Source organism: Danio rerio, chromosome 13 (genome assembly GCF_049306965.1).
Source record: "Danio rerio strain Tuebingen ecotype United States chromosome 13, GRCz12tu, whole genome shotgun sequence".
Classification (NCBI taxonomy): domain Eukaryota; kingdom Metazoa; phylum Chordata; class Actinopteri; order Cypriniformes; family Danionidae; genus Danio; species Danio rerio.
The window spans coordinates 41,511,043-41,534,004 of NC_133188.1; the positions used below are offsets into that span (position 1 = coordinate 41,511,043).

Genomic DNA, 22,962 nt, shown 5'->3' on the forward strand with positions numbered 1-22,962 from the left:
TATCTATAACTTTCTATGATAAATCAATTCAAGAATCATGATTATGGATGATGGTAAGTTCACATTTGTGGCAGCATTATATCTAATCAAGGGAGATGTAGGGTTGTTATCCAACCATTAATGATATGGAAAGCTGCTTATATTTGGTGGCAAACATGTTTATGGTGTTTCTGGGAGGGTATAGTATGGGATTTCACAGAAATGTGGATCCTGAATTTATAGATGAACGGATAATGGCTTGTTTCTGCAAATAAAAGCACTGCCATCATTTTAAAAAATGAGCATGCAAGTTTTACACACGCCAACTGAACTGTAAGTGTTAAAAAAAAAAAAAAAAAAAAAAACTCTTTCCATTGAAGATTTATGAAGTATTCCTTTGTGTGGTTGTGAAGCTGGAATGTTTTAACAATGACATTAAGTGACAAGATAAAACAAAACATGTTGGACACAATTGCCATTTAATCATAAGTCCTATTATAAAGGCCGTGCACACCGGGATGCTTTTTGCTGGCATTTTCCGTTCACGTTAACACCTTTGTGACTAAATAAAGGGTGCCAATTTGATTGTGCACACCAACACGCAAATGGCAGGTGTAAAAACTTATGTTAATGTTAAAAGCATAATGTTTTTTAAAGAAACGCCTCATGCTCGTTTTTATTTTTTTGTTTTCCTTTTCCACCAATCAGATTGGCACTTTTGTTCACTTGCACGGAGCTGCTGAAGTTACAGTAAAAAGCAATTGGTGATGCTCAAGTGCAAAACTGTCAATGTGAGCGCACAATGCCGAAGATGCCCAGAAGAGATATGAACGTGGAGCTGCTTATTGCACTGGTGAACAATAATAATTCCTTCATTGCTAGAGCTGGAGATGTTATTTGAATCATCCTTAACTGTTCAAATCGCCAGTAACTTTAACAACAAGCATGTCAACTCTGTCTTCTTCTTCTGTGTTACAAGCGGGTGTCAGAAGCTTAAAGTTGTGTAGCGCTATCTAAGGTCAAGGAGTGATTTTGCATCCTCTTCTGCTCGACGCCAGTAAATATCGCTTTGGTTATTCAACTATTAATGATATGAAAAGCTGCTTATATTTGGTGGCGAATATGTTTAAGGTGTTTCTGGGAGGGTATAGTGTGGGATTTCACAGAAATGGGAATTCTGAATTTTTAGATGAACCGATCAAGGCCTGTTTCTGCAAGTAAAAGCACTGCCATCATTTTAAAGAATGATCATGCAAGTTTTACAAACACCAACAATTGAAGATTTATGAAGTAATCCTTTGCGTGGTTGTGAAGCTAGCATATTTCCAAAACACTGAGTTACAAGAAAGAAATAAACATGTTTGATACAACTGTCATTTTATCATAAACCCTATTATAATATGTAGCACATGTCATATGGATTACTTTTAGGGTGCACATTTATTTTTATTAATTGTCATTCATCATAAGTCATATTATAAGCCTTAGAATATGTAGAATAAAGTATTTTTAGGGTGCACATTTATTTATTTATTTTTATTTATTTATTTATGGCGCTTGACAACTTTTAGGTAACTAAAACTTTTATTTTTGGTTTTGCAGAAAGCATTGGTTTGGAATGAAATGGATTATTAATGAAAATGTAAACTTTAGGGTAAACTATTTTTCAATGTTTATATAGATTTGTGAGTATTTATGTGACTCATTATGCGACTCTTGTAAATTTAAATGTCTAAGGTCCTTCACTAATTTGCACTGCACTTAGTAGATTGTGTTGCTCATTATTGAAATGGGCTGTTGCATCTGCATTATTTAATGTGCACATTATCCTGGTTTCAATTACAGAATTTTTAAAAACTTTTGCTTTTCTAAAACATCAATTCAACTATTGCATGGTGTTGACTTTTCTATTTGTCAATGTTATGTGACTAAAACCTATTATGATAGTCATTTTAAGAATCATGATTATGGATGGTGGTAAGTCCACATTTATCACTGCAATATATTTAATCGAAGGAGATGTAGGGTTGTTTTCCAACCATTAATTATACGAAACATGTTTAAGTTGTTTCTAGGAGGTTATAGTGTTAGATTTCACAGAAATGTGAATTCTGAATTTTAACAAATTGAATTGTAACATTTACATATGCTAGCTGACCTGTAAATGTGAAAAGAAAAAGAAAAATATTGTGAAATATTTATTTTTAACATTTATTTGTGTGTATGTGGGCGACGCGGTGGCTCAGTGGGTAGCATGTTCCTCTCTTAACATTAAAGTGGCTGGTTCAAGCTTTGGCATTTCTGTGTGGAGTTTGTATGTTCTCCGTATGTAAGATGTGGTATAGGTGAATTGGGTACAGTATGTTCAAATTGATCGTAGTATATGAATGTGTGTGGATGTTTCCTAGTGATAGGTTGCAGCTGAAAGGGCATCTGCTCTGTAAAACATATGCTGGAAAAGTTGGTGGTTCATTCCACTGTGGTGACCCCAGACTAATAGAGGGACTAAGCCGAAAAGAAAATGAATGAATGCGTGTAAAAATTGCATTAAAAAAAAAAAATGTTTAAGAAAATTGTCATTCAACATGCAATGTAAGCCCAATTATAAGACGTTGAGCATGTAGCATGTGTCATATGGACTACTTTTAGGGTGTGCATTTATTTTTAATAATATTAATATTTTTATTTACTTATTGTTTTATTTTTAAAGCTTTTAGGTCACAATAAACTAAGTGTAAATAGCAAAGGTGCTCATCATTTCTTTATATTTTTGATTTTGCAGATAAACAAAGCTTTGGTTTGAAATGACGTGGGTAATTAACGACAAGTTAAAATTTAGGATAAACTATTCCTTCATTTGACTATAAACTATTGTTTTTTTTTTATGCTGAGCACAGATTTTTATAAACAGTAATATTTATTGAAATAACATTTGGTTTACCGAACATATTTAGAAATAGAAATATAATACTATTTTTTTCCCTTGATACTTCTCTTGATTTTTCCTTTTTTATTATTATTATTTTTACACTTTTAATCTAATATTCCTTTGTTTACCCTAACATTTAAAGTTGTATGTACTCATTTTTGGACCGTTTTCCCTATTATATTACAGTTATTTTGTTAGATTAGTTCCAGATTTGGCTTCAGTTGGCTGACTTAACAAATATATAGGCAAAAAAAAAAAAAAAAAATATATATATATATATATATATATATATATATAATATAATAGATACTATTAATGAAAAAAATAGATTTATAAGGGTTTTACAAAATACTGAGCAATATATATATATATATATATATATATATATATATATATATATATATATATATATATATATATATATATATATATATATATATATATATATATAAACATATACACATACATGCACACTTTCTCAAAACCTATGATGTTAAAAAAAAAAAAAACAACAACCCAAAACAGACTCGCATGTATATCGAATTTTCTAAGGTAGGCATTTGTTGCAATCCAAGCACACATTTTGTTAAGAGGTTTTAAAAAAGCACAAGATAAAAAGCATTTTCACCCAGACTCACCTGTATCCGCCAACCTCATCCACGCAGGTGGCTCTGTTCTGACACCTGTGCTGGACACACTCATTTATGTTGACCAAGCAGGTCGCTCCAGTCCACCCAGGTGCACAAACACAACTGTAACTGGTGATGTTGTGAAGGACACAATGTCCTCCATTGGCACACGGCTGTGGAAATGAAAATCAACCATTATTCCTGAACAATCCTTCATTTAAATACGTGTGTAAAGGTAATTCTGCTTCTTTGTAAACAGACAGTCTGTCCTGGTGTTAAATAAAACATGCAGGGTAATGAAGGAAAGCTAATGCATTTTAATTGCCATTTATGTTGGTGGTGATTATCAACACAGGTAAAACAAATATGAATGATCAAGCGTGTTCAAAAGGGACATGTAATTCACCTTTGTTGTTATAGTGCAGTGACAAACAGCTTCACATCTTCAAAAGAATACAGCATGCTAAGAGCATAAATGTATTTTCACCTGTTGCTTTTAAGCGCTTTGTAGAAAGAGGGTGGTAATAAAACTGAAATAAAATGCTTATATATTCCTTATTACTCTAAAGAAACCATCTTGTTTTGATACACCAAGACCACTCCTGACACACAATTATATACAACAGTTGAAAAAATTATACAAAATTTGACCTTTTTGTACTACAATATAAGTGACTATAATGACAGCTGTAGAGAAACAAAAAGTTTCCAAAGATAAACTGGATTTGTTAGGTACAGTATGAGTTTGAATATAATATTAATATTTGCTTTATTCTACAAATATTTGATAAAATGTCACCAATTTTATTAAAAAAAAAATGACATCTAGAAAATTTTCCACAGAAAATGATCAGAATAATGATTTTTTTATTGTTTTTTTTAATATATGAATTAAAAATAATTATATATATATATATATATATATATATATATATATATATATATATATATATATATATATATATATATATATATATATATATAAATATGATTAAAATATAATAATAATAATAATAATAATAAAACAATAACAATGAATTCTTATATATATATATATATATATATATATATATATATATATATATATATATATATATATATATATATATATATATATAATGTATAATAAATGCTTTAAAATAAATTTAAATTCAAATAAATTAAATGAACTTAAAAAATAAAATCTAATAAAATCTAATTAAATCAAAATTAAAATAAGATAAACTAAATACATAGTATATTTTTTTATAATTTTAAATAATTGACATTTGTAAATAATATATCTAGATAAAAAAATTTAATGTTAAAAAAGTATCTACAAATATCTGATAAAAATTTATTCGAATTTATAAAAAAATATTAGCATCTAGAAAATTTTCCCCTGAAAATGACAGTTGATCAGAATAAAAAATACTTTTGTTAAAAAAAATATAAAAAATATTATTTGAAATCATTAAAATTTGTAAATACATCTGAAAAAAAATGTTTTAACATTAATATCTTTTCTTATTTCCTTTAAAATAAGAACATGTCGGTCCAGTTTGGTTCCAATATGTGTTTTTTTGAACATGATGTTAAAAGTGCAAATCTGGCCACATGAGCCGGTCCTAACAGTACAAAAGGACTTGAAACCATCTGTGACTTGAATTATAGTATAGCTGAATACTTCTGACCTACCTGTAGATAGTGAGGGCATGGAGTATGACATTTAAAGAGCTGGTCACCCGGCAAATCCACACAGAGTGTTTCAGGAGGACAGGTGGCGTTGGGAAGCCAACAGGAATTTATGTCAATCTCACAGTCAATCCCAGTGTATCCTGGAAAGGGAGGTGAGAAACACAAAGCAATCTAAAGAGTCGTTTACGCTCCAGTTTTCCTTGATTAAGAACTAAAAGCAATCTTGTGCAAAACTAGAATTTAAAAGATTAAACAAGACTGAAACGCCTTCACTGCTGTTAAAGCCTTTGAGAACGCACTGCATATATTCCTCATGTCATTATGCCTCAATCAATAAGGTCAATCAATGAACATGAAGCAAGCTGGAAATAAAATTTCTTTCTTTTTTTCCCTCCTTTGTTTCTTGGAAAAAGAGAGTAAAAGAAAACAGCAATCAATTTTTTGAAAGCCTATTCAGAGCCCAAAAGCCAGTCAGTCTAAGTGAAAAGAACAAAATTGTAAAGGTCAGAAGGAGGCCACACCAGTTTGTTTAAGGGCTTTTGGAGAGGAAGGAAATAATTGGGCTTACTTGCATTTAGTTTAGAATGAAAACCAATCATTTTCACATGCATTAACATGAAGGCTTTGGCAGGAAGATCACACTTAAAAATGTTATAGACTGGGTCAGGATGACCATGTGTTATCGAAAAGAGAGGTCAACTTCTGTATAGGAAAGATTACTTTTACGATTTTAAGATTTTTTTTATATTCAGCTTTCAGAAGATTAAAACTATTACAATTTTGTTTTAAACAAATGTGATAGCCGGAAATTAAAGGGAAAGTTCAAACAAAATGAACATTTGCTGTAAATCAAATTTTATAGTTGCTATGATAACACAAAAACTAAAGTAATTTAAACAAATTACTCAATAAACTATAGTTGCTGGGTCTTTCAGAGGCTGCATGCTCCGAAGGATGCATTCAAAGAGCGATGCATCATTGCAGCACACCGAAGGCTGTCTCATTATGAAAAAAAGTCAAGCACAGAATCAAAATATATCTTTCGTTTTCGATGTGTGTTTATTCTCTAGGTGAATACTTATAACAACATCCAAATTTTGATTGATGTCTTTTCGACCACCGATTAAAAAAGTGTTCCGTACAGTGTCCATTTTTGCCAGTGAATTGAAGTTATGCACTTTGTTTTAAGTTTTATTAAAAACTAACATCAGAATATACTATTATTATGTTCAACGTGAAGTTAATGTTATATTTAATAAATTTGAAAAAAAAATTGAAATGAAATAACTTCACAATCATTTAATTTTATATCATGTTTAATTTATTACAGCATGACAATTTAAAATATTAAAACATTAAATTTATGCAAATTAACGCTAACTTGACTGACCTTTTATGAAAATAAACATTATCAAAGCACAAGGATTATCCAAAAGCGTTTGTAGCCTGTCTCTCAGGCTTTCTGTGGCGGAGACTAGCGCCATTCGTTCATCACCCACAACTGATGCTTAAATTTCAAAGCATTTATTCAACAAAAGATAATTTATTTAACAATTTGTGATAACATAATATTCACTTCGTAAAAACTGTAATACTGTGTGATGCATAAATTAAATAATAATAATAATAATAATAATAATTTGTTACATTTATATAGCGCTTTTCTGGGCAAATATTCAAATGCATATTGTTGTTGCTATAAATGTCTCCCCTCCCAGGCGTCACTCACAGCTTAACCTTGTGGACATAGCAAACTTACTGATTTTTTTTTTTCCGGAAACATATAGTAGGAAGGTCTCTGTTGTGCTTGGGGTTGAAAGAGTGAGAAATAAAGATTACACAGATATATAGCTTGCCAACGACCCATAAGTATTAATACAGAGATTGGCGTTAAAATGTAATCTGTACGGAACATCGTTGTGTACGGAATATGGTTAGTCTACGTTACCAACGTTCTTGAAAATACCTTCAAAATAACTTTTATCTACTATTCCAAAATATGTCAACCACTTCACCATACCCACATAGCAAAATTTCTCTGGCCCAGCTCTGGCCCACACAATCAGGTTTTGCTTGGCCCACATGCCGCTGTGAATTACGGTACATGACTGGACCAAATCTGGCATCCAGACAAGGGCCAAACACAGACCATATCTGGGCCAAGTCTCAGCCAAGTTAATAACTCATAACTGGGCCTGAACTGGGCCAGAAAGGTTGGTGTGTCTATGAAGCGTTGTGCTTTAGGCACACTATGGGCCTTGTTTTTTCTCAGTGACCTGATTGGTAGAATTGATTTATTTAATCAAAAATTATTTTTATATATTTTAAATGTGGGTCAAGACTGGCGAAACTCACGTGGCCCACAATCAATTTTTAAAATCTGGGCAAAATACTACGTTTTACATCTGGCCCAAATCTTGTGTGCCGCATTATAGACGGTGCCACCTCTGCCAAACCCAGGCCATGGTTGGCCCACATGCTGTATGCCAGTGCCTGATGAATGCCTGATGTCCCAGCTTTATGCCAAATCTGGGCCAGAATTCTTTGTAGGGTAACTTACTCATGTTATTGTTTTTTTTTTTTTTATAAGAAAAGCATCATCTTCAGTCCATTTTTGAGGAAGTCATTGAAATGATTTTGCCTTGTAGAATCTCTCTCTCTAACCGGCAAGTACGTGTGGGCAGGTTTCGGGAGGGGGCGTCTGGGACTCTGGGTCCTCTACTCATCGAGCGGAAGGGAGCAGCTGGCAGAAAAGCGTGCTTGTAACCTCGCCAGTGAGTTGCCAATCTCTAGGGTGAGCCATCAGGTTGCATCAGTGAATGCAAATCATGCCTCAGAAAGAGTGAGCACAACCAACAATTACGGGAGGGAACCATATCAATGCAGTGGCCTCAAAAGGGAAGAGCATTTCATAGCACAATATTGACACAATTCTGCAGTACTAATGAGCTCTGGCAGTGTGAGAACGGGAGTGATTTGCTCAGCTGTCAGTCAGAGCTGCTGGCGCTGGCACGGTGGGGATTTGTGGCACAGTAAAAAAAAAAAAAAAAAAAAAAAAAACCAAGCTCATTCTCTGGTGTAAGAGAAACTCATACCTGAAGGACAGGTGCATTTGTAGTATCCAACAAAGTCAGTGCATGTTCCTTGGTGCTGGCAGGGACTGGAATCGCACTCATTTACTTCAGCTTCACAGTAGGGTCCTGCAGGAAGACAGGGGTGTGAATGGAGTGTTAGTTAAGCTTTTACGCTCCGGCTCACCAGAAGATATGGACTTCACTTTTGACATTCGGGATTTAGAGCAAATTTGGTAACAGCCACCAAACCCCCATCCACCTATGGTTTACTTTTTTGGTGCATGTGTCAGAGAAAACAGGTCAACACTTTATCCAACAATAAAACTTATTCAGCAAGAGTTTAAAGGAGCAAAAGTTCAGACTGTTGATACCGACAGTGACAAAACATAAAGAAATAAGAGAGATGCTTATGACTATCTGTCTAAGTAAGTAGCCTAAGAATATACAGAAATAATAAAAAAACACCCTTAAAATTGCAAAATGTGACTAATGCGTACAGAAAATCATTCATAAATTAATCAGTCAATAAAATAATGGTTGAAAGAAGTCATAATGTACTTGTGCTTTATATTACAAAATAAATTAAATTTATTGTTAACGTTTTTACTGTACATTTCTTAATTTTTTGTTTCAAGTAATAATCCAATTTACACTCACTGGCCACATTATTAAGTACACCTTACTAGTACCGGCTTGAACCCTCTTTTGCCTTCAGAACTGCCTTAACCCTTCATGGCATAGATTTAACAAGGTACTGGAAATATATTTCTCAGAGATTTTGGTCCATATTGACATGATAGCATCACGAATCTTCTGTTCCACCACTACCCAAAGGTGCTTTATTGAATTGAGATCTGATGCCTGTGGAGGCCACTTGAGTACAGTGAACACATTTTCATGTTCAAGAACCCAGTCTGAGATGATTCACGCTTTATGACATGGCGCGTCATCCTGCTGGAAGTAGCAATTCGCCTCAAGGTTCACCGTGTTGTGTGTTCAGAGATGCTCTTCTGCATACCTCGGTTGTAATGATGGTTATTGGAGTTGCTGTTGCCTTTCCATCAGCTCGAACCAGTCTGGCCATTCTCCTCTGACCTCTGGCATCGGCAAGGCATTTGTACCTACAGAACTGCCGCTCACTGGATATTTTCTCTTTTTTGGACATTCTCTGTAAAACCTAGAGATGGCTGTGCAAGAGAATCCCAGTAGATTAGCAGTTTCTGAAATACTCAGACCAGCCTGTTAGGCACCGACAACTATTCCACATTTAAAATCCCCTTTCTGCTCGATTTTGATGCTCGGTTTGAACTGCAGCAGATCATCTTGACTATGTCGCCACGCCTAAATGCATTGAGTTGCTGCCATGTGATTGGCTGATTAGAAATTTGCATTAACGAACAGTTGGACAGATGTATCTTAAAAAATGTCCAGTAAGTGTATAGTCAATGTACAATCAACACCCAAATAAAAAAATGCAGAAAGATAACGTCACTATCCTACTTACACAAATGAAAAATGACTTAATGTTAAGGTACAATTCACAAATGGGTTTGTTTTATTAAAATGTTTATGGTGCTTTTAGTTTTTTTTTTTTTCCCCAGATAAAAGTAATTGTGGTTTACAATTTATTTTAGGAACTGTTTTAGTGAACAACTCAAGAACAAACTTAAAAAAAAAAGGTACATGGTGGTACAAATATTGTTCCTTAAGGAAGAGTTTTGTACCTTTGTAAAAATTGTACCTTATATGGTACAGAATAGATCTCTTATGATAATGTTGTGTGCCTTTTATGGTACAACTGAAATGAAGGTACACAATTGTTCTCATAATAAAGGTACATAAGTGTTGAACAACTCCTCCTTCATTACAATATCTATGAAAATAAATATGACTGGAAAAGCAAAGTGATTTATGAATAATTTCCATATTAAAACAAGAATCATCATTTAAAAGCATGTTTAAAGAAATGTATAAACATTAATTATTAAGTTCTATAATACAACAATATAAAACATCAGATTAAAAAACAGGTATATTATATAAATATATATATATAGTAATTATATTATAAATATACTATATATATATATACTATATATATATATATATATATATATATATATATATATATATATATATATAGTAATTATATATATAGTACTATATATATATATATATATATATATATATATATATATATATATATATATATATATATATATATATATATAATATATTTTTTATTTTATTTATATTTTTATTAAGTCAAGAATTGATTTAAAAGTTGTATTTTCACCTGATTAGCAAATCAAAGTCCAATGGTGTTCATCCAAACACTTTTCAATAACTGTATCATTAATAAATAAAACCAAATTTTTGACATGGAAAAGGGAAATGTTGAATGTCTTATCCAGTGCAAGATCTGCTTCAATATATCTTTTTTTTGCTGCTGTGGAAAAAGTCACATTATCTTCCCTTAACATGTCGTCTGACTTTTGGAGGAAGATCATAATGAAAGCGCTTGACATTTCACACTGGCCTTCTGGCAAACCCATGGTGAGAAATGGGACAGGGACGGTCGTTTTTACGTCTCTGGGGTCATTAATCGATGGCGATACCACTACCATCATCGAGACATCTAAATAAAACATTGAGCTTTGAGCTGTGACATGTTTTCTCCTAATAGTATTCCAATCCATTATACAGCTCGCACACAAGCAGATATCGCCAGGTGCCTTGCTGACAATTGGGATGTGGAAAGATGGATTTCTTCATCTGCTAAGAAGTGAAATAGAGCCATCAAGGAGACTGAGAGGTGATAACAAGGACACAGAAAAAAAGGCATTGGCGATTATCCCGCTGGCAATACGAGATCCAATGTGTAACGCTAAAAAAATCTCTAAAGGAACAATACGGGTTCATACCACCTTATACTTTATAGGTGTCATGAAATGCAGATCATCTATAATTCATGTAAAGTGCCAATAAAAGACATCACGTTTTCTTACGCAAGAGCTCTGAACAGCAATGCATGCCATCGAGATCAGTGTGTTATTGACTGATGAAATCCATAAAATCATTTCTGGTTTGCTTATTTGTTTATGAGTTGTTTGGGCAAATAGTTCCTCCTGCGCTCAAGCGCTGATAGCCAAGCTAATGAAAGATCTTGCTTTCCCAGTTAGATTTACCGATTAAGTGTTCTCTAACCTCTATTTGCCCTTCATTTTGCAGGCATGATGAAACAAATTACGGAATAATCCAGTTAGGAGGGCAATGTGCAAAGATGAGTTACGGTAAAGAGATGCCTCGGGGCAGCGGGACTCGTCTCGGTGGAACACACACTCTGAGTCACATTACGGCAGATGATATAGATGTTGGACATGAAACTGTGTCATTCAGGCTAGGGCAAAATTCAGAACGGGCTGCTTTTCAAATACACGAGTTGGCATTTGAATAAAACTGGTCATGCACTACAAGATTCTATATGACAGGAAGAGTAATTTACTCAGCCGCGATTCCAAGAATTGGCTTAAAACTAATTTGCCAAAAAAACTAATTATGCCACTAATTTTGACTGTTATTTTCCTGAAAGGTGGAAAATAGGTTTCTCTCTATGAATTAGCCAGTTAAACAGGATCCATTAAAAAAAGAAAAAAAAAGAGGAATGAATGAATGACCTTCTAAAAACAGTCCCAGTGAAAAGTTTGGAATCAGTAATTGTGCGTGTGTTTTTGTGAGTTAAAAATAATGCATGATTTTAGCCCTGATTTTAGCTCAGCGACAGGTTTTGAGAAATCTCCAACCAATACCCGAAATCACAGGCAAATCGGTCTTCATTCATGTGAGTAACAATCAGTGTGAACAATCAAAGATGTGATATGAGAGAATCGCAAACACCCGTGAAATATTTTCCATGCTAAATATCTGGACCTGTCAGAGATTCAAAATCATGTCGTGTGAAATGTGTTTTGATTGAAAATAACAAACGCCCATTAAATACAGCCAATGAGAGAGCAGCATCCACTATAGGATTCTGCAGGCCAGCGGGAAGTTGTGGGAGAATTTAAAAGGGATTCTTTTCAGTCTATTTGGACCTAAGAAATGGAGAAAAAACTAGTGGAAATTTGGCAGGAGCACCTGTGTCTGTTTGACGTGTCATCTGAGCAATAGGTACCACAACCGGGACAAAAAAGAAAAAAAAGTTGAAGAGAAATTGCTAATTCCGTTCAAAACCCAGGTGACCAAATACATTGTCTGTCCCACTACATGAAGTTCTTTTTATGAGAGGATCACGTGCTTATGATTGCTTGCGGCTGGTCCCGCATTATTCAATTATGATTCACCAATCAGGCAATTCCTAAGCCACTATAAATATACCACTATAAATATACCACTATAAATATTTTATAAATAAAAGTTCCATTTAACAGCCATCTTCGTTTTGATGAATCCCCCCCTTCCACCCTTACTCCTCCTACTTTCCTATATGGGAGCTCAGGGGAGTTCTCTTGAGCTTAAACTCCCCTTTGCATTGCAAACGGGAGGGAGCCCCGGGCTCGAGGATCTTATGAGCTCAGGGCTCTCTCCCTGGACAGCATGCCAAAAAAGCTTTATAATCAATCATCAGCTAAGTGTGAACTCCTGAAAGGCTTCTTTCACATTATGTAGTTAAAATGATATACTGTTTAAAGATATACTATGTGACCTCACATTGTTTATGTCACTTCTTGCGTGTGTTTGGTTGTGAGACGTACAATGCGGACAGAGACAAAGTTGTCAGCGATTCTTCATGTTGTAATGTCATGTAGTGTAAAAGTTCCTGTCGCTGTCGCATCTTGCATTGTGAACACAGCAGCGACAGAATGCTACCCCAGATCATGCAGTGTGAAAACATCTGTGACGCGACTACTTTGAAAATCATTTAGCCTGAACTCATAAGCCTCTACTGCATTTCTTTGATTGAATACGACAGTAATATTATGAAATATTATTTATATTTAAATCATCTGTTTTACATTGTCATTTAGTCAATGGACTCAAAATGGAAAGTTCAGCATCATCACTCCAGTGTTCAGTGTCATAATGCTTCAAGAGGCTTCAGAAATAATTCTGATTAGCAGTTTTGCTGGTCTATTATTAGTACTTTATTGACCCTTTAACCTTTTTAATCAATTTATTTGGTTTAGTTGTGTTCCTGATACTAAGCAAATTTTGAGTTCCAATGATAACATATGGACAAAAGGTCAACCAGACAGTTACAATGCCAGTTAAAGGGTCAAAAATGGACCAAAAAGAAGTTTATTTTTCTGATTTATACATTTATAACAGCATTTATTAGAAATAATTGTAACATAATACATGTTTTAAATATCAAGCTTAATCAGTTTCATTGGTGTTCTAAAACATTAAAAGTGTTTTAAAAAGGAAATACATATTTTTGAATGGTAATTATATGAAAATAATCGGAAATCATTTTTACACCTACCTGTTCTACCTACACAATGTGGTGCCACAACACAATAAAAGTTATATAAGTTTTGTCCTAATTTTCTGCAACAGCGACACACAAAATGTCTATTTCCACAATGTCGCAGCAAAACAACAGCATAACTAAGACATTTATCTCCTCAGGTACAGATTATGTGCTTTATTCAGTGAATGCTTTATTCTAAAATGCTATCAAAATTGGTACAAGTTTGATTACCATTTTTTGTGGCATTTATTGCCATACTTCTGAAAGCAGCAGCAGATAGTTTACCTCAGATCGTGAAAAATAAAATAGCAAAAGGTTTGAAAATGTAATTCAGAACTGTTAAAACATCAGTCACTCATATAGCCACCCTATAAACTTTTAATAAATGTTAAATATGTCAAATATGCATTAATTTGATTCTAGCCCTTACCATTTCTTTGGGAGTGCATTAGCTGATATTTAAATGAATAGATGGTATTTAAATGTTTATGCCGTGTTGCATCATGCTTAGGACAGACAGACAAATTGCTTGTTGTTGTTGTTGTTGTAGTTAGGACAAGTCAAGCAGCAAATCAGCATAGTGGAACATTTCCCAAGGATTATTTGACACTGAGGACCAAAGTGATGATGTTGAAAGTAATAAAAAGAAAAAATAATAATGTACAGTTGAATTCAGAATTATTAGCCCCCTGTTTATTTTTCCCCAATTTCTGTTTAACAGAGAGAAGATTTTATCAACACATAATAGTTTTAATAACTCCTTTCTAATAACTGATTTATTTTATCTTTGCCATGATGACAGTAAATAATATTTGACTAGATATTTTCAAGACACTTCTATACAGCTTAAAAAGACATTTTAATGCTTAGCTAGGACAATTAGGTTAACTACGCCGGTTAGGGTAACTAGGCAAGTTATTGTATAATGATGGTTTGTTCTGTAGACTAGAGGAAAAAAAATAGCTTAAAGGGGCTAATAATTTTTACCTTAAAATTGTTTTTGAAAAAATTAAAAACTACTTTTATTCTAGCCAAAATAAAACAAATAAGACTTTCTTCAGTAGAAAAAAAAATATTATCAGACATATTGTGAAAATGTCCTTACTCATTTAAACATCTTTTAGGAAATATTTAAATATATATTTTTAAATTAATTGAAGGGAAGGCTAACAATTCTAACTTCATATATATATATATATATATATATATATATATATATATATATATATATATATATATATATAGATGCATATACTAAATACTGCATATATAAATAATAGCATATTACATATAGAAAAGTTATTTTAAACAGAAAATAGATTTCACAAAATTATTGTTTCTTTATCAAATAAAAGAGTCCAAGATAATTTTCTCAACAACAACAACAAAAAAAAAACATATCGATCCCAAACTTTTGATCAGCATTGTAGATTTTAACTTAGTTTTTGTAATGCCCACACTGTTATGTGTATATATTATAGAAAAAAAAATGTGTGAAAATAAATATTAACACTCATTTACAGCGCACCGCATAAATGACTACACCCCATTTAAAAAAATATATATATTTTTATCCATTCTTGAATGTAGATTTTTGTGCATTAAAAAAAACAGGTATTCAAACAGATGTATTTATAAAATTAATATTTATAATATTTAAGTCATTAAACACATTTATATATAAAAAGATTATACATTTAAAAACTCATGCAAAATATAGCAAAAATATTACAAACTATCATTTTTTTCCATTCTCTTGATTTTTCCTCTATTTAAAAGTTGTATTCAATATTTTTCCCTAAAACCTAAATTTGGCTGTACTCATTTTTTTTTTCCGTTATTGTAAGTTGTTTTTTTTAGATTAGCTCCATGCAGCTTTGGCTTCTGTAGCCAAATTAAATTCAGATTAAGCTAATGCATATGCATTAGCATATACAAATATTGTATAGAATTCTATATAAAATATTAATTTAAAAGACAGATTTGTGAGGGGTGTTCTCATTAATGCTGAACACTTTATAGTCGTTACATTTATGATAATGAACCATTCTTATTAAGTGCACTATAATGACAGATAATAAAATAGAATAATTTAAATATTGATAACTATATTTGAGTCAATGTGTACTTATTCTCCTTAGGTTTCTGTTTTTTTTTTTTACTATATAAAGAGAAAACAGAAAGCTCAGAAAACAAGTACATCTGGTGGCAGACAGAAATATGTTCTATGCAATATTCAGCATGTCACGGATAAAGCTGATATTTAAGATAACATTCTCTGCTCTCCAGCATTGCATGAAAACGTGACAATAATTCTGCTCTCCAACTCTACTGCAAAAAATAAATAAATAAATAAATAAAACCCAAGTATAGCTTTAAAAAGCATCTTCTTCCAAAGCCCAGCGCAAACTTAAACATAAATCAGGAAAACATATTGTAGAGTTTGTTGATATAGTTTTCTTTTAACCTGTGTATCCAGGGAGACAGGTGCACATATAATGCGGGGGTGCAGTCGTCTGACTCATACTGATGCAAGTAGCTCCGTTCAAGCATCTGTTTGGATAGGCTAAGCATGCGTTCTCCAAGTACTGACAAAACTCCCCCGTCCATCCTGGTGCACAGAGACACTGCAGGGGGGAAAGAAAGAAAAAACCAAAACAAAACAATGATCTAGCAATTAACCCTAATTATTAGAAAAATCTATCAGCAACATACTAAACGCACCTAACAATCACATGCGTTTATAATTTCAACTCCTGCTGTTCCTGTGGTTTCTTTAAGAGTGTTTTCAAGCTTTTGATGAAAAGGTAATTACACTTTTTAATCCCCTGTGTTGCTGCCTACAAAGTAAAGTTCTACTAAACATCCTTAAATCAAAAATCTTAGCCAATTAATTCCTTGGTGATTCTAAGAATCATTACTCCGAAGGCAATTATGGAGTTTAAGAAGATTAAGGGGGAAAGGAAGTTTAAGAAAAGACTAAATGTTGCTGATGACCAACATATTTTTTTTCACCAATTTGCTAATGAAGAAATGTGGCCTGTTTCCTGGACTATGTCAACGTTTTAATTAAGGATGACAGTGATGGGAAATTAAACAACCAGATGTCTCTAAACAGCATGTTAACCAAATAAGCTGAGCTCTCAGAATAACGGATGTTTACATTTAGAATAGAAACTTTAGCAGAGAGATAAAAAAAAAAAAACTACTCTAAAATTCCAGTGTGCAACAGTAGCTGTGCAGTTTTCAAACTTCAGGTTATTTAAAAGAAAAGCAAATATATTTTCAGCCGTAAAGTCTTCAAGAAAACATTTTTAGCTCAGCTCACTGTAACATAACACAGCAAAGTTTCATTTCATCTTTCAGAGTTAATGCTGACACACTCAAAAACTATTTTCCTTCATTCAAAGAAGGTATATATATATATATATATATATATATATATATATATATATATATATATATATATATATATATATGAGCATATATTATTTTCTGGCTCCATTTTCTTTTTCATTGTATACCTATAAAATACACATTTAAATATTCATATTGGTTTCTCAGTACTGGGTTGCGGGCGGAAAGGCCATATGCCAGAGTATAGTTGAGGGTTCAATCCACTGTGCCGACCCCCAAAAAATCAGGCACTAAGCTGATGGAAAATCAATTAATGAATATTTCTGTTAGCAACATTGTTGGACCATGAATGAAAACAATGAAAATATTATATATATATATTTATACAGTTGCATCCAGACGTTTACATACAAAAATATAAAAAGGGCGGGGTTAATATATTTTATTAAACTATTATCATTTATTAAACTATTAGAATTATCATATTTTATCCATAACCTGCAGAATAGAAACATGGTTTTTAACTTATTATATATATATATATATATATATATATATATATATATATATATATATATATATATATATATATATATATATATATATATATATATATATATATATATATATACTTAATATTTAATAGTTACAAGAAAACATAAGCCTTTCAATTTTTTTTTTTTTAAATTATTGATTGTGACCCCTGGGGTTGTTATGCTAGATTAACATCACAGCAATAGCGTTAGCTGCAGCAGATTGTTTTTATGGTACAATGTTAAACGTTGACACCTTTATGGCACTCACATACGTTAAAAATAAAGACCACAGATGAACAAGGAGAACGATCTCCAAAATGAAACCAAGAATAGTCTTGTGTTATAAACATTGTGCTCAACATTCTTATTAAGTGAAATTAATATTAAATATAACAAATGAATAATGGTTATAAAAAAATAGATGGTTGTTACACTGTCACACTTTTTTGTGTCGTCATTAAGCTTGTTTATATAGTTCCTATTGTTGTGTGTGCACCATTGTGTGCGATATTTGTATGCTTATAACCACCTCCGAGCATAGAAGGGGGAGCGAGTCACATGGACGTGACGCACAGAACCGTCAAGATTTTTTACACTCTGTTGAAGTCTGTGAAAAAAACACACCTGAGCAATGCATGTGACTTCATTCTTCACATGAGAGTCATCTTTAGGTTGCTGCTAAGCGGCTTGCACTGCCTTTCTATGCATCCCTTTCTTCATGTGTTCAATACTTTTTCCTGTGTGATTTTATTTTATAAAACATAACTTTATTTATAAACCTTTTAGGTGAACTGTTAATCCAGGATCAATCATAGGTCATTCAACTCAACCTCACTTGAGAAATATTTTACAGTACGTCAAAATGGCACATATTTTACATGACTTTGACAGATCTTTTTTGATAGACCAATTTCGATTGTTTAAAAAACTGCGCGCAAAGTAAATCAATTCATATGAAGCTCATACTTTAGAGCACTTGATAACAAAAACAGATGCGACTACATCAGCTGACAGTAATAGAACTGTGACACATCAGTCAAAGCGCAGATCTGTTGATGGGAGTGACAGAAAGATGATATTGAAATAGAAGAGGATGGTTGAAACCTTGAGACACAAGCATAAATCAAGGATGCTATAATGGGACTGTGAGGCTGAGAACTCTTAGAAATTAATATATGTGCATTAGCCGCTGGGGCGGGGAAAATTTTCGGTGGGATGTTGGGATGATTATTTGTCATGTCATGGCTGTATATTTGCATTGCTATTTTGGGTGGGAAATCAAAGGGAACGCAATCTGACTACCATATATGAGTCAAAGCCAAAAACTGATTTTTGCCTCATAAATTAGAAAGTGTCTTATTCCTTTTTTTCATGATTTTATGTGGTAATCTGAAGATGTTTTCAAGATAATGAAGATCCTCTAAATCAGTGGCTCTCAAACTTTTTTCATCAAGTACCACCTCATAAAAAAATGGTCTCTCCACGTACCACCAAAAGGAGCAGTATTAAAACACAGTAGCGTAGAAGGCCCAGTAAAGCAGCTACAACTCTGCACAGTTTAAAAAACATGGCAAATTACCTCAGAAATATAGGCTATATGTCATATGGCATATTATATACATAATTTTTGATAAATTTTGAAATGTGTGTAGCATGTACAAAACATATTTCATTCTTCCGCGTACCACTAGAAGGAAGCCTGCGTACCACTAGTGGTACACGTACCACAGTTTGAGAACCATTGCTCTAAATGACAGTTCTATTTAAAATTTGAAAAAATAAATAAATAAAACGGCATCAGTGCTTCATCAGTACAAAAGTTAAGTTTCCTTAAACTTTGTATATTGTTATTTTTTCCTCAATAACGTTCCAAAAAAATGCTATGTTTTCAGACATTTATATACATTTTTAAAGAACACTACTTCAATGTTTTAACTTCAGAAGAGCAAACAAACAAATAAATAAACTAAATTTTAATATTTTATTTGACATAAAAACAGACAAATTTCCCCCAAACATATTTAATTTTCCTTCAGTTTAATCTCTCATTTATAAGAGGTCACCACAGCAGAATGAATCACCAACTATTCCAGCATATGTTTTTTCTCAGCAGATGCCCCAGCAAGCCTTTTTTTTTTTTTTTTAATAAGATGTCTAATAGATGTCTAGACAGTCGTCTTGGCTAAAACATAGCTAAATTTGGGCTGTCAGTGAAAATCTAAAACACGTCTAAGAATAGGCCAAAACTTGACTAGTCATCAAATAATGAGAAATGAAGTACTACACATATAAAGTCTGTCTAATCTGTCTACTTGATGACTAGTCTAGCTTTGGGCTATTCTTACATGTCTATAGACTGACTTCAAGCGGGCGCCATTTAAAAGGCGAAATTGAGGCTGTATTGGGAAGAAATCCGGAAGTATCGCCTGGTATGTATGGAAGTATCGCGGAGAGTATGTTCTGTACCTGGCTATATATTTCATCAGAGAAGAGAAAGTGACACAAATGTATCATTTCACTGCCTGCAGAGTAATCCGAAGGTCCATTCTGAATGGATAGTGAAAATAAAAAGGGATATCAGACCTCACTTTTAGCTAAGTTAAAGGCAATTGCACTAGTTAGCTAACGTTTTCTTTTCCAAACACACGTTTTAGATGCCATTTTTTTTAACTCAAGATAATAAACTGATTATTCAACTTTATTAGATCTCTCATGACACTAAAATTTATGACACTGATACTGAAATTTTCAATTTCAGAAAACATTTTAGCACTCTTGAACACAACACCACTAAATTGCCATAGTATTCATCAGTCCTCAATGACTCAAATGACTGTGATTGGCCGTTTGTGTTTGCACAGTTTTTACAGTCATTGGTTTGTATTGTAAGTGGTGAACTAATGACTTTCACAGCCAATCACAGTCATTTCTTTCGAACACTGGTGAATAATATGACAAATCAAGAACACGCTCAGCGGCCCTTAAATTTTTATTTTTTTCAAAACTTCAATATACAACACTATTAAAGACAACAGGAGGATGTGATACAGATGACAGCATTGTTTTATCAGGGTTTTATCAGGTTTTTAGGGTTACATAGGCTGAAGCAGGGAAGCGTCCTCCCTGTGTTTATCTGGTGCCAAAAACTAAAGCGTATTACTCTTAAAGAGAGTGTGATTTTGTTTGATGCCTATTATGGTTTTTTGTTAAGTTAAACTTAACTGAATGATATTAAAGTGATGTTTACACCATATCTGTACTTTGAAATCAGGGCAACAGCTGGAGGTTTGTAGTCCACAGCATACTGTTGCAATGTTTACAGTGCAGATCTTATACGTTCAGGTTTCATCCCACCGCAGCCTCGCAAGCCACAAGAGCTAATTTTCATCTGCCAGATTTTAAAAGGCAACCCAAAATCAAAAACCACATCATCACACATACAATAACAGTAAAGTTACATACGGCAAAAGGATAAATAAGTATAATTTCCTAAAATAATAATTTCTTAAATAATAAGGATTTCTTAAAATGTTAGACAAAAGAATTATACATGATTACAAACTTGATTTGCTTTTAGCCATTTCTTTAACTTGTATTTAAAGGTTGAATGATTTGTAACACCCCTCAAATCAATAGGAAGTGTGTTCCAGAAATGACTGGCTCTAACTGAAAGACTGACCGTGCAAAAGTTGTACGCCTAAACTGCACAGCACAGTCTCCTCTGGTAATATAATGTGTTCCTTGACAATTATTATTATTATTCTTGTGTGTTGAAAACTCGCATAATGGAGGTGGAGCATATCCATTCAAATTTTGAACATCATACAAGCATCAGCCAAATATTTCATATTATCAAAGCTTAATAAATAGTATTTTTGTATTATATTACAATGATGATACCTAATAGACTTCTGATCAAACACTTTAAGTGCCTCAACTTATTTTTAAAAATGGTGTGTGACCAATTAGTAAGACAATTTGTAATATGAGAAAAAATCATAGAGAGCATAAAAAGTTTTGCTGCTTCACAAGTCAAGTAAGGTCGTATATGCCTGAAGATGGTCAAATTAAATTTAACAATTTTAGTGACCTCCTTGGCATGCTTTTAAAATGTCAATTGTGAATCTAAAATTAGACCTAATTATTTAAAATCAAAGACAACCCTGAGATTTTCCCCTTTAACAAATACATCAGGATGAAGGGTAACTGTCAATGATTGGGAGAAAAAACATACAAAAGGTTTTACTTATATTCAAATTAAGATATGACTCATACAACCAATCAGAGACATGAACCAATGCCATGGTTAAATAAGTGTATTAGATTTTCACTGACAGCATAAGTTTAGCCTTGTTTTAGCCAAGCTGTCTATTTTTAATGTCTAATAGATGTCTATTAAACACAAAATGGTTCCCTGGGGGCCTTCCAGCTGCAATCAAGTACTGGGAAACACTCCTACACACTCATTCACACATTCTTACACTATGGCCGATTTAGTTTTTTTCAGTTCACTTATAGGCAAGGCAAGTTTATTTATAAAGCAGATTTCGTAAACAGTGGTAATTCAAACTGCTTTACATCAACAGGGATAAAAGAAGTAGAAGTAAATAAAATTAAAACAAATAATAAAAATGATTAAAAACGGATTCAAATGTGTTAAAAAAAGGTTATAAAAATAATAAAGAAGAGAAAAACATAATAGTCTGATCTGTTGGATGTAGCACAGAGCTCATTTAGTAAAGGCACAGCTAAACAGATGTGTTTTTAGTCTTGAGTTGAATGTATCTGATGTTGGAGCACATCTAATCATTTCTGAAAGCTGATTGCAGAAGCGAGGGGCATAGTAGCTGAAGGCCGATTCACCCTGCTTTGACTGATCTCCTGGAATTTCAAGTGTATGTGATTCTAAATATCTGAGTGATCTGTTTGGTTTGTATTCAGTGAGCATATCTGTAATGTATTAAGGTCCCGGGCCATTTAGTGATTTATAGACAAGTAGTAATACCTTAACGTCTATTCTAAATGTAATATATAATTATAGCATATGTATTTCAAAGGAAACCCACACAAAGACAGGGAGAACATGCAAACATCACACAGAAATGCCACACTGGCCCAGCCGGGAGTCGAACCAGCTGTTATCATACATAATATTAACCATTGAAAAAAATTAGGTTACTTACATTATATCCTCCAACTCGGTTGAGACACAGTCCCTCATTCAGGCAGTTAATATTGAGCAGCTTGCAGAAGTCAATTATTTCTTCACAGTTCTTCCCAGAAAAACCTTGCCGGCATCTACAAGTAC

General features: G+C 32.9%; 1 protein-coding gene across 5 annotated transcripts in view; it reads right to left on the bottom strand.

Moving 5' to 3' along the window:
• Positions 1–22,962, bottom strand: part of eys (eyes shut homolog) — a 522,196-nt gene that overhangs the window by 366,615 nt on the left and 132,619 nt on the right. For all 5 annotated transcript variants that reach the window (XM_073920212.1, XM_073920209.1, XM_073920210.1 and 2 more), the window contains 5 exons: positions 22,838–22,952; positions 16,229–16,388; positions 8,310–8,414; positions 5,215–5,354; positions 3,547–3,710 (listed from right to left, as the gene is read on the bottom strand). Coding sequence is in view for 4 of the 5 variants with exons in the window: in XM_073920209.1 (XP_073776310.1) it covers positions 3,547–3,710; positions 5,215–5,354; positions 8,310–8,414; positions 16,229–16,388; positions 22,838–22,952 (684 nt within the window). In the remaining variant the exon portion in view is untranslated. The remainder of the gene's footprint in view (positions 1–3,546; positions 3,711–5,214; positions 5,355–8,309; positions 8,415–16,228; positions 16,389–22,837; positions 22,953–22,962) is intronic.